Genomic DNA, 12,608 nt, shown 5'->3' with positions numbered 1-12,608 from the left:
TGTAGTTAGTTTTGGTTATTAAAATAGATCTGCTTAATGTTTGACAACCATCTGGGCACTATTTTTTCATTTGCAGGATACATACTTCCTCATTTGATTTTCTCTTTTTGCTTGGTGGTTAGGCCTGATGCGCAGTGTGTTCTCTTAAAGCTACGGATGTTTTTTCTTTCCTTTGCATTTAGCTCCTACACTGCTCAGTGTGGATTATTCCTTACAGTCATTATATATTGGCTGTGAGTGTAATAAAGGGAGATGGGGTAGGTTTCATAGGATATCAGTTGAGAAGCTGAAGAGCAGCTTTGTCCTTCAGAAAGACAGATGAATTAAAACCAAGTTGGGCAGGAGACATGTAGATACAAGAGTCCACAAAGACCGAAGAGGGAAAGAAAACAGACTCACTACAGGAGATCATTATGTTCTTTTCTCTCTTTATTTTCCAAAACCTCACGGAAAACTTCAAGCCCCTACAATTTTCTTATTAATAAAGAAGTTAATTGCTAGTCAAGTGCTATGGAGATAAATCAGAGAAGAATACAAGTATGATTCTTCACATTAATTCAAATTAAAATCAAGCTGAAAAATAAAAGAGTGGTATGCAACCTTTAAATCAGTCGTTGCCTTCTAGGAACTTTGTATTTCATATTTGATTTTTGCCTCTAACTGAAGTTAAAAAAAACTGAGGCTTGTGCCTAATATATCTTTTTGGAGAAGCAAATAAATGCTGTCCACTGAAAAGGGGGCATGACATAATTACAGACACTTTTAACACATTGCATTGGTTCAACTTAGATGAAAATGTTATTATATAGGTGTTCTCTTAAATAGTCACGATTTGTTCATTAGGTATGTAAATTTGTGATAGAGTATTTGCTACTTCTTTGCATTTTTATAGTTATTGTCACATTTTAGAATGTGAACATTCTCTGCATTCCTGGTGTTCAATCACTGGCACATTTAATATCTTATGAAAAAGTTTGTCATTGCAGTAAATACAATTTATAGTAGGTAACATTACTGCCTGGGTCAAAAATTATAATGATAGAATGCCATATGCTGCTTTCTTTTCCTAGCAGAATTTGCCTAGTAGAATTGCTCTTAGGTAGAAACTATTTGGATAATATGAAGACACAGGTGTTTGGCATGAAAGCACAAAGTGTCTTAACTGAATTTTAAGAAAAAAGGGTGCCTTCTGAATAAAGAAGCACAAGTAAAAGATACCCTTGGTGAGGAGTCTATTGATTTAATCCGTTAGAGGCTACAAACTGTGAGGAATGCCTTTTGGGCAATAGCAGATATAACTTGTTTAGATCACATACTTTTTGCTCATGCTGTATTTCTGTAAAATTAAATTAGCTTTCAGCATTTAAAAATCTAGGCTTTCAGATAACACTCCAGAGTTTTGGTTTCTCAAAAAATGCAAGCTTTCATTTTACTTCATGGCTGAACTTTAGATGGTGCATCTCCTCTCTGGTTAACCAGGCTTGGCAGGCTTTCTGTTTTTTTTTTCTGTATCATTGAGATTAAATGTTAGTTGACATATATCCCTGCATTCAGATGCTGTTTTCTTTATGACTGAGAGAAAAGTAAGATGATTCTTATATCTATCTGTGTTTGCTACTTACTAGCTGAATAAACATGGCCAAGTTAATAATCTTTCCCCTTTAGTTTTCATCTTTAAAGCTGAAATAATAATAGTGCCTGTGTCATAGTTTTGAGAAGATTAAATGAGTTAATTCATATCAAATACTTAAAACAGCACTGAGTGTATAGAAAGCAATATTTAAGTTTTATTATTACTATGTCCTCATCAAAGTTGGAAAAATTAATGAGGTGCTGAATGCAGAACACTGCTTCAAGAATAATGCAAAAAACATTATTTTTTTGTTGAACTAAAGTTCAATATGCAATTATGTTTATCTCACAAGATTGTAACACCACTGCAAATTAAGCTTATCCCACTTCATTTATTTATGTTACCTGACTGGTTGTTATATGCATCTAAATTTTATATCCCTATTTATGGACATGGTCTATTCAAAGCATCAGTCAGAGAGTTTTAAACCTCCAGATAGAATATATTTAAGGAAACCAAGGATGTTATTGTATCTTCAACCATACATTTATTTTTAAGGAAAGAATGTGACAGAAGTTTACTTTTCATGAAAAGGATTCATGAGTCTCTCCTGAAGTATTTTTTCTGTTTTAATTAAAAACCTTTAAATTAATAGCTCATCATGAAGATCTTTCACTTTGGTTTTTTGAAGTTTTTTTGAAAAACTTAGGATATGAAGAAATAACGGAAAAAGTGACCATCAAAAGTAAAACCAAGTTAGAGTTTTTAACATATATGAATTCAAGTATGTAATTTCAAAAACTTATATACACAGAATATTTAGAAGGCGTGGGAAGACCAACAGTCCTTGAAGATCACATACAGGAAGATATGACACAAGAAACACATATTTCATCTCCTGTTGAATCTCCTTCCCAGAAGACCAAAAGTGAGTAGCTAATTGTAAAACCCTTGAGATGATATTAGACTGTTATGCACAGTTTTATGTTGTATGTACAAAAGGGCTCAAACTTGTGAAAATTTAAGGTCTAATAATTAAGGTCTAATATATCTTATACTCTATATTATATCCATTATTCGTCAATATTTATTGAACTCCTACTGTTTATCAGACACTATTCTTAGTCCTGAGATATAGTGGTGATCAAAGGAAATAGCAATCCCTGCTGCCATGAAGCTTGCATTGAGTGGATATTTCACAGCTGACTTTTTCCCCCTAAAATATTTTTTTTTAAGGTAGACTAAGAGATGGACCGTGAACTTCCTGATGTTCAAGCTGGTTTTATTTTATTTTATTTTTTTACTTTACAATACTGTATTGGTTTTGCCATATTGACATGAATCTCCATGGGTGTACATGAGTTCCTAATCATGAACCCCCCTCCCACCTCCCACCCTATATCATCTCTCTGGATCATTCCCGTGCACCAGCCCCAAGCATCCTGTATCCTGTATCGAACATAGACTGGCGATTCATTTCTTACATGATAGTATACATATTTCAATGCCATTCTCCCAAATCATCCCACCCTCACCCTCTCCCTCAGAGTCCAAAAGTCCATTCTACACATCTGTGTCTCTTTTGCTGTCTCACATTCAGGGTCATCATTACCATCTTTCTAAATTCCATATATGGTTTTAGAAAAGGCAGAGGAACCAGAGATCAAATTGCCAACATTCTCTGGATCATGGAAAAAGCAAGAGAGTTCCAGAAAAGCATCTATTTCTGCTTTATTGACTATGCCAAAGCCTTTGACTATGTGGATCACAATAAACTGTGGAAAATTCTGAAAGAGATGGGAATACAGACCACCTGACCTGCCTCTTGAGAAATCTGTATGCAGGTCAGGAAGCAACAGTTAGAACTGGACATGGAACAACAGACTGGTTCCAAATAGGAAAAGCAGTATGTCAAGGCTGTATATTGTCACCCTGCTTATTTAACTTCTATGCAGAGTACATCATGAGAAACGCTGGGCTGGAAGAAACACAAGCTGGAATCAAGATTGCTGGGAGAAATATCAATCACCTCAGATATGCAAATGACACCACCCTTATAGAAGAAAGTGAGGAGGAACTAAAAAGTCTCTTGATGAACGTGAAAGTGGAGAGTGAAAAAGTTGGCTTAAAGCTCAACATTCAGAAAACCAAGATCATGGCCTCTGGTCCCATCAGTTCATGGGAAATAGATGGGGAAACAGTGGAAACAGTGTCAGACTTTATTTTTTGGGGCTCCAAAATCACTGCAGATGGTGACTGCAGCCATGAAATTAAAAGACGCTTACTCCTTGGAAGAAAAGTTATGACCAACCTAGATAGCATATTCAAAAGCAGGGACACTACTTTGCCGACTAAGGTCCGTCTAGTCAAGGCTATGGTTTTTCCTGTGGTCATGTATGGATGTGAGAGTTGGACTGTGAAGAAGGCTGAGTGCCGAAGAATTGATGCTTTTGAACTGTGGTGTTGGAGAAGACTCTTGAGAGTCCCTTGGACTGCAAGGAGATCCAAGCAGTCCATTCTGAAGGAGATCAGCCCTGGGATTTCTTTGGCAAGAATGATGCTAAAGCTGAAGCTCTAGTACTTTGGTCACCTCATGTGAAGATTTGACTCATTGGAAAAGACTCTGATGCTGGGAGGGATTGGGGGCAGGAGGAGAAGGGGACGACGGAGGATGAGATGGCTGGATGGCATCACTGACTCGATGGACGTGAGTCTGAGTGAACTCCGGGAGATGGTGATGGACAGAGAGGCCTGGCGTGCTGAGATTCATGGGGTCGCAAAGAGTCAGACACGACTGAGTGACTGAGCTGAAGTGAACTGAACTGAAAAAACATATCTTGAATGTAACTGCTGTTTGGTTTTTTTTTTAGAATAAATCATTGGGATGCTTTCTGAGTATAATTAGAAAAAAACCAAGTATTTGCGTGTAACCTATGAAATATTCATGTCCATATTTGATGCATATTATATGTCTGTTCCTTCTGTTATCCCTTTATTAGTTATATAATTTGTTTAAATATATTCTACTGTTTGTTTTTGTTGAACCTAGAAAGTAGAATCTCAGCACTATTGCAATAATGTTGAATGAATTCTGTCAGTAAAGTATAATGCCCACAAATACTTGGGTTGTGGTCCGCAACCTCTAGAATCTAATGCCTGGTGGTATGAGGTGGAACTGATATAATAGTAATAAGTGCACAGTAAGTGTAATGTGCATAAATCATCCCCAAACCATCCCCCCAACGCTGACTGTGGGAAAATTTTCTTCCAGAAACCAGTCCCTGGTGCCAAAAATGTTCAGGACCACGGTTCTAAAAGACTGTTGAAATTAAAGGCTATTATAGGTGAATTTTAGGAATTGTAGTTCCAAATGATTTTATTTATTACATTTGTGTAAACCTTCAGTACTTATTTTTATTTTGATAAAGAAAAAAATAGACAAAATTGGGATTTCTTTTTGTCTTTTAATATTATTGTACTAATTATGGTTTCAGTTCAGTTCAATTCAGTCACTCAGTCACGTTCAACTCTTTGTGACCCCATTGACCACAGCACGCCAGGACTCCCTGTCCATCACCAACTCCTGGAGTTTACCCAAACTCATGTCCATTGAGTCGGTGATGCTATCCAACCATCTCATCCTCTGTCATCCCCTTCTCCTCCTGCCTTCAATCTTTCTCAGCACTAGGGTCTTTTCAAGTGAGTCAGCTCTTCGCACAAGGTGGCCAAAGTATTGGAGTTTCAGCTTCAACATCAGTTGTTCCAATGAACACCCAGGACTGATCTCCTTTAGAATAGACTGATTGGATCTCCTTGCAGTCCAAGGGACTCTCAAGAGTCTTCTCCAACACCACAGTTCAAAAGCATGAATTCTTCAGTGCTCAGCTTTCTTTATAGTCCAATTGTACATCCATGCATGACTACTGAAAAAACCGTAGCCTTGACTAGATGGACCTTTGTTGTTAAAGTAATGCCTCTGCTTTTTAATATGCTGTCTAGTTTGGTCATAAGTTTTATTCCAAGGAGCAAGTGTCTTTGAGTTTCATGGCTGCAGTTTCCATCTGCAATGATTTTGGGGCCCCCCAAAATAAAGTCTGTCACTGTTTTAATTGCCATGAAATGATGGGACCAGGTGCCAATATCTTTATTTTCTGAATGTTGAGATTTAAGCCAAATTTTTCACACTCCTCCTTCACTTTCATCAAGAGACTCTTTAGTTCTTCTTCGCTTTCTGCCATAAGGGTGATGTCATCTGCATATCTCAGGTTATTGATATTTCTCCTGGCAACCTTGATTCCAGCTTGTGCTTCATCCAACCCAGCGTTTCTCATCATGTACTCTGCATAGAAGTTAAATAGGCAGGGTGACGATATACAGCCTTGACATACTGCTTTTCCTATTTGGAACCAGTCTGTTGTTCCATGTCCAGTTCTAACTGTTGCTTCCTGACCTGCATACAGATTTCTCAAGAGGCAGGTCAGGTGGTCTGTATTCCCATCTCTTTCAGAATTTTCCACAGTTGATTGTGATCCACACAGTCAAAGGCTCTAGTGTAGTCAATAAAGCAGAAGTAGATGTTTTTCTGGAACTCTCTTGCTTTTCTGATGATCCAGCAGATGTTGGCAATTTGATCTCTGGTTCCTCTGCCTTTTCTAAGACCAGCTTGAACATCAGGGAGTTCACAGTTCACGTATCACTGAACCTTGGTTTGGAGAATTATGAGCATTACCTTACTAGTGTGTGAGATGAGTGCAATTGTGCAGTAGTTTGAACATTTTTGGCATTGCCTTTCTTTGGGATTGGAATGAAAACTGACCTTTTCTAGTCCTGAGGCCACTGCTGAGTTTTCCAAATGGTGGCATATTGAGTGCAGCACTTTCACAGTGTCATCTTTTAGGATTTGAAATAGCTCAACTGGAATTCCATCACCTCCACTAGCTTTGTTTGTAGTGATGCTTTCTAAGGCCCACTTGACTTCACATTCCCAGATGTCTGGGTCTAGGTGAGTGATCACACCACCATGATTATCTGGGTGTGAAGATCTTTTTTGTATAGTTCTTCTGTGTATTCTTGCCACCTCTTCTTAATATATCCTGCTTCTGTTAGGTCCATACCATTTCTGTCCTTTATTGAGCCCATCTTTGCGTGAAATATTCCCTTGGTATCTCTGATATCTTGAAGAGATCTGTAGTCTTTTCCATTCTATTGTTTTCCTCTATTTCTTTGCACTGATCACTGAGGAAGGCTTTCTTATCTCCTCTTGCTGTTCTCTGGAACTCTGCATTCAAATGGGTATATCTTTCCTTTTCTCCTTTGCTTTTGGCTTCTCTTCTTTTCACAGCTATTTGTAAGGCCTCCTCAGACAGCCATTTTGCTCTTTTTGCATTTCCTTTTCTTGGGGATCGTCTTGATCCCTGTGTCCTGTACAATGTCCATAGTTCATCAGATACTCTGTCTATCGGATCAAGTCCCTTAAATCTATTTGTCATTTCCACTGTATATCGTAAGGGATTTAAGTCATACCTGAATCATCTAGTGGTTTTCCCTACTTTCTTCAATTTAAGTCTGAATTTGGCAATAAGGAGTTCATGATCTAAGCCACAGTCAGCTCCCGGTCTTGTTTTTGCTGACTCTATAGAGCTTCTCCATATTTGGCTGCAAAGAATATAATCAATCTGATTTCACTGTTGACTATCTGGTGATGTCCATGTGTAGAGTCTTCTCTTGTGTTGTTGGAAGAGGGTGTTTGATATGACCAGTGCGTTATCTTGGCAAAACTCTACTAGCTTTGCCCTCTTCATTCTGTACTCCAAGGCTAAATTTGCCTGTTACTCCAGGTGTCTCTTGAATTCCTACTTTTGCATTCCAGTCCCCTGTAATGAAAAGGGCATCTTTTTGGGGTGTTAGTTCCAAAAGGTCTTGTAGGTCTTCATAGAACCGTTCAACTTCAGCTTCTTAGCATTACTGGTCGGGACATAGACTTGGATTACCATGATATTGAATGGTTTGCCTTGGAAATGAACAGAGACCATTCTGTTGTTTTTGAGATTGTATTCAAGTACTGCATTTTGGAATCTTTTGTTGACTACGGTACCTAGTCCATTTCTTCTAGGGGATTCTTGCCCACAGTAGTAGATATAACGGTCATCTGAGTTAAATTCACCCATTCCAGTCCATTTTAGTTCACCAATTCCTAAAATGTCAATGTTCACTCTTGCCATCTCCTGTTTGACTGCTTCCAATTTCCCTTGATTCATGGACCTAACAGTCCAGGTTCCAATGTGATATTGCTCTTTATAGCATTGGACCTTGCTTCTATCACCAGTCACATCCACAACTGGGTGGTTTTTGTTTGTTTGTTTGTTTGTTTTTTTGCTTTGGCTCTGTCCCTTCATTCTTTCTGGAATTATTTCTCCACTGATCTCCAGTACCATATTGGACACCTGTCAGTCTTGGTAGTTCATCTTTCAGTGTCCTATCTTTTTGCCTTTTAATACTGTTCATGGGGTTCTCAAGGCAGGAATACTGAAGTGGTTTGCCATTCCCTTCTCGAGTGGACCACATTTTGTCAGAACTCTTCACCATGACCTGTTCATCTTGGATGGCCCTACACGGCATGGCTTAGTTTCATTGAGTTAGACAAAATATGGTCCATGTGATTAGCTTGGTTAGTTTTCTGTGATTGTAGTTTCAGTCTTGTCTGCCCTCTGATGCCCTCTCTCAGTGCATACTGTTTTACTGAGGTTTCTTTTACCTTGGAGGTGTTAGTTCCTTACTTTCAGCAAAATAAACTTTCTGATAATTTTGTTTGCCATGTTTTGAGTTCTAGCACTATACTGGTTGTATTTTTATTATTTAGCATGAAGTTTTAGAAGTATTCTTTTTTGAACCTTCTAAAAAATTTACTCTCTTCTTATAGGTGAAACTGTGACTGGTGAATTATCAAAACTCTTGGATGAAATAAAGCTCTGTCAAGAAAAGGATTATTCTTTTGAAGATTTGTGCCACACAATATCAGACCACTACTTAGATAATTTGAGCAAGATTTCAGAGGAAGAACTTGGGAAAAATGGAAGCCAGAGTGTAGTAAGTAAGGGGGGAAAGAAGACAATATGTCTGTCTTTGCCAGTTCATTGTGTACCTGAAAACCATGGGATTTATGTGTTATCTTACCTTTTGATTTAGCTAGGGTCAAATGTCCGGCTCCCCGTTGCGCTTCCCTGATATTTATTGGTGTTTCATTCTCACTGCATGTGTAGGGAAGAAATGCTTTGATAAATCACTTATGGTCTGTGATGATCTCACCACTAGTAGACCCTTGTAACATATAAATTCATAGTCCTTTTGATTATGTTCTTTTAGTTTTATTGGGCATAATGACAGTGGTTTCCAAAGAAAGAAGAAAACCTTCCTTTTGTCTTTTTTCCCTGTTTTCTCTAACACCATCTTGAAGAAGAAAGACATAGCTGAGCCATGAGTGTATACTTCCCACCCACTTTATAAATCATAGTAGGAGAGAGTCATTGTGGATAGTTTGACCTGAATATTTTCATAATCTTACACAAATCCCAATAGTTTGCATGCAAACTGTAAGCTCAGAATCTGAATCATGAGTAAGAGATTCTTGCTTAGTTGAATTTTTATATTGATACAATATCAAGATACAATACTGATATTGATACAATATCAGTCAGTTTAAAGTCAAGATTTTTATATCTGTCTTTAGTTCTATAGAAGGATTTATAGGATGCATTGGTATTAAAGGAAATGCATTATTATTATGATATGAAACCTTTTATCACTTTTAGTACTTAACTTGTTATAGAAATATACTTTCTTCAAAAACTGGTAATAGAGTGGATTGTGTTAAGTATGGCATTTTATTGATGAAGGCTAAAACAAGTTTGCTAAGTATACTGACTGTTATGAGAACATTTACTTCATTTCGTTACTTACTATTACTTAAAGTGACACTTTCCTAGGGTAGTATTTGCTAGTCTAGGTCCAAGGCCAGTCATACATTCTAGGCCTGTTTTTTTTTTTTTTTCCTTTTACTGTGTTTCGAAAAACATCACATTATTGGCTCCAATAAAAGCTCTTTATGACTATAATTATTCATAATTGATTAAGTATATGTATAATGAAGTAAATACTTGTAGGTTTTCCCAAATGATATTTTTATAGTAATGAAATATTTACTGTACTAACTTTAATGTTAGGGCAAAACTCCTTGTTGTTTTTTTTTTGATCTACAACAGACCTATGCTAACTCAAATTATAAACCAGTTACATTTCCACATTTCCTTGAAAGTTAATTAGAAATTAAGACATATTTATCCTACATAAACAATACATAGTGTTTAGGTCCATATCTAAAGATATCTCTAAAGTGGCTACTTCTGGTCTTTTATTTCTCAACCCACAAATTTTTCTGAAAGACCTGATATTCTATACCAGTGGTTTCAAAACTTATCTTGTTATGTACCAGTAGTAAACAAATTTTGAGCAAACATCCCAAATGTATTTATTTATAATTTTTAAGAATATATGCTATAAATTATGGGGCATATACTATAAGAAAAATTCAAGTGAGGATGATAAAATGTAAAATGGATGATCTAATTTTGTTCTTTTATTCAGTTGGTATCTTGTGCACCCTAGGGTCTGCCTGCTCTACTTGGAGACCATAATTCAACCTTATATCTTTTGAGTAGTGATGGCAAGGGCTTTTGGCATTGAGAGGGTGACATAATTTGGGGTGAGTGGTGGCCAATTTTTTTAATAAGTCAAAGACTTTTTTTATTAAAAAAAAAGACTGTGACAATACTAAGGGAGAAATTAATGCTCCTAAGTTGAACTTAAGTTCAAAATTCAAGCTTATATGTCCATAAAAGCTATCACTCTTTGTTCCTGTAGTAAAACTTTATATTGTGTTCTTTGAAAACATTATCATATGAAAATATTAAAGGTTACATGAAGCAGAAAAGCTGAGGGTACACATGAGTAAGAGTAAATAGTTCTATTTACCTGGAATAATAAAGTTCATAAAGGGGGACAATGGAGATAAGATTAGAAGATAGAATGAGTTCAGGCCATGGATGATTTTGAATGTCAGGCTGAGAAGTTTGGTATTTATTTTTTAGGAAATGAGAAAAATCTAAAGGATTTTAGATGCATAAAATGCATTATTGAAAGTTGACTTTCAGAAGTTGATTCTGGTAGAAACTTGTTATTGAATATTTAAAAAGCAATGCAATTTATTTAACTCTTCTCTACAGCCTGTGTTGTATTTGGTTAATTCCTGTTTTGTCGAATGTCTGTTTCTATTTATCAAGAATGTTTTTCCAAGTTTTTAAAATGAATTATACTCTCAAATTATACAAAAATTTAACTGAGTACTTATAGATCATATAATATACATGGTCATTACAATGTTGTGAGCTGTAGCACTTATAATAGCAATAATGAGGTGTGGTTTCTAACTTCGAGTTCAGAATTTCTGCTCCAAGAAGTCTTAAATCACTGTGTGTAGACAAGACTAATATAAAAAACAAATAAATATTATAAGGATTGGCATTTATTAGGTGCTTGCTATTTGATGTTTTAATGCTTTATATTACTTAAGCCACCTAATCCATACAGTAATCCTAATAATGGAGTTATAGATTTGGACATGACTCAGCTGGTAAGTTACAGATCTAGGATTCAAACTCAGAGCCAAGGTCATTAATTCCCAGCTATATTTCTTATAATAAATTACCCTGTAGCCAAAGGAAATTTTTTTTAAGGAAGAGATTAATGATTTATAGGTATTCATTGACATCTTCATGGAGGTAGGGAGAAATTAAATCACAATCTGGAGGAAGAGGAAATAATCTCTGCACTTGTATTGAAATGAATGAATGGGAGAGAATTTCAGTCTGCAGAAACATAATGTGCAAAAGCCCAAAGGTAAGGCCTAGCACTTAAACTGAGGATAATTTACCATGAGAGTTTGTTTTGAAAAGTAGTGAGAGTGAATCTGGATAAGTCATAATAATTTTTAACATTGACATAACACTTTTTATTAATTGATTTAATCCTCACACTAATCCTATGAGAGAGGTAGTATTACTCCTCCCATTTTAGAGATAAGAAAAATGGAGGCACATAGAACTTGTCTGTCCTTCCTAAGTTTACACAGTAAATACCAGGGCCAGTCTGGTATTTATTGGATCTGGACAAAGGCAGTCTTACCACTCAACTATTTCGTTACAGAACAGCGCAGATAATTAGATTGGGAAGCTAGTCAGAAGTTTAATATTGATGTTGAGGAGAATAACTCTTGAGTATGGGAGTCCATTTATGAAGGTGACATTTTTAGAAGTTAGAAGTGGTACCTCGATGTCAGATGTTCTGGGGAGAGACTCAAACAGTGATTCTTAGCAATGGTCGTACATTACACTTATCTAGAAATCTTCAAAAAATGCAGACATCCTCAGGTACCATGGCAGAACAACTGAAACAGAATTGTTTTGGGTGATTCTGAACATTGTTCTTTAAAAAGCTTATACTAACATGTATATTATTGGTCTAGAGGACCAAAACTCTGCTAGGACCTTACTGAAGTAATCCAGGCCTCAGATAATGAGTCTTAACTGAGGTCTAGCTAAAACCACAGAATTTTGGAATTTTAGATCTAAATAAATCTCAGACTTCTGGTGCCCAGCCTAATTCTACTGTGCAGTTTAAGAGCTCTCTTGAAGTAGGGAGGTTTTAGTTCATCATTAAGGAAAATTCGAACCGTAGTTCAGCCATAATCATAAGCTGCAATTATTTCTATATTATAATGGAATGTTAAATGTGGAAAACACTTTTGTTTATTATTCACATTACTGGCTGAAGGACAGGCATTTGAGTTCAGTTAAAATTTAAGTTTGTATGATATGAAGCGTTCAACTTATTTGTTGTCATATGACAGATAATTCCAGAAGTAATTTAGAAGCAATCAAAGTAAAGCAAAGTCTGTTGTGTAGCATTTATGTTTTTAATAAAT

General features: G+C 36.2%; 1 protein-coding gene across 5 annotated transcripts in view; it reads left to right on the top strand.

The window, feature by feature from the left end:
* ANKS1B (ankyrin repeat and sterile alpha motif domain containing 1B) overlaps window positions 1-12,608 on the top strand; it is a 1,156,475-nt gene that overhangs the window by 182,366 nt on the left and 961,501 nt on the right. For all 5 annotated transcript variants that reach the window (XM_060413093.1, XM_042247116.2, XM_042247115.2 and 2 more), the window contains exons 7-8: window positions 2,388-2,501; window positions 8,493-8,659. In XM_060413093.1, coding sequence (XP_060269076.1) covers window positions 2,388-2,501; window positions 8,493-8,659 — 281 coding nt within the window. The remainder of the gene's footprint in view (window positions 1-2,387; window positions 2,502-8,492; window positions 8,660-12,608) is intronic.

The sequence above is a fragment of the Ovis aries genome, chromosome 3 (assembly GCF_016772045.2).
Source record: "Ovis aries strain OAR_USU_Benz2616 breed Rambouillet chromosome 3, ARS-UI_Ramb_v3.0, whole genome shotgun sequence".
Lineage (NCBI taxonomy): Eukaryota > Metazoa > Chordata > Mammalia > Artiodactyla > Bovidae > Ovis > Ovis aries.
This window is presented reverse-complemented; position numbering and strand designations above follow the sequence as displayed.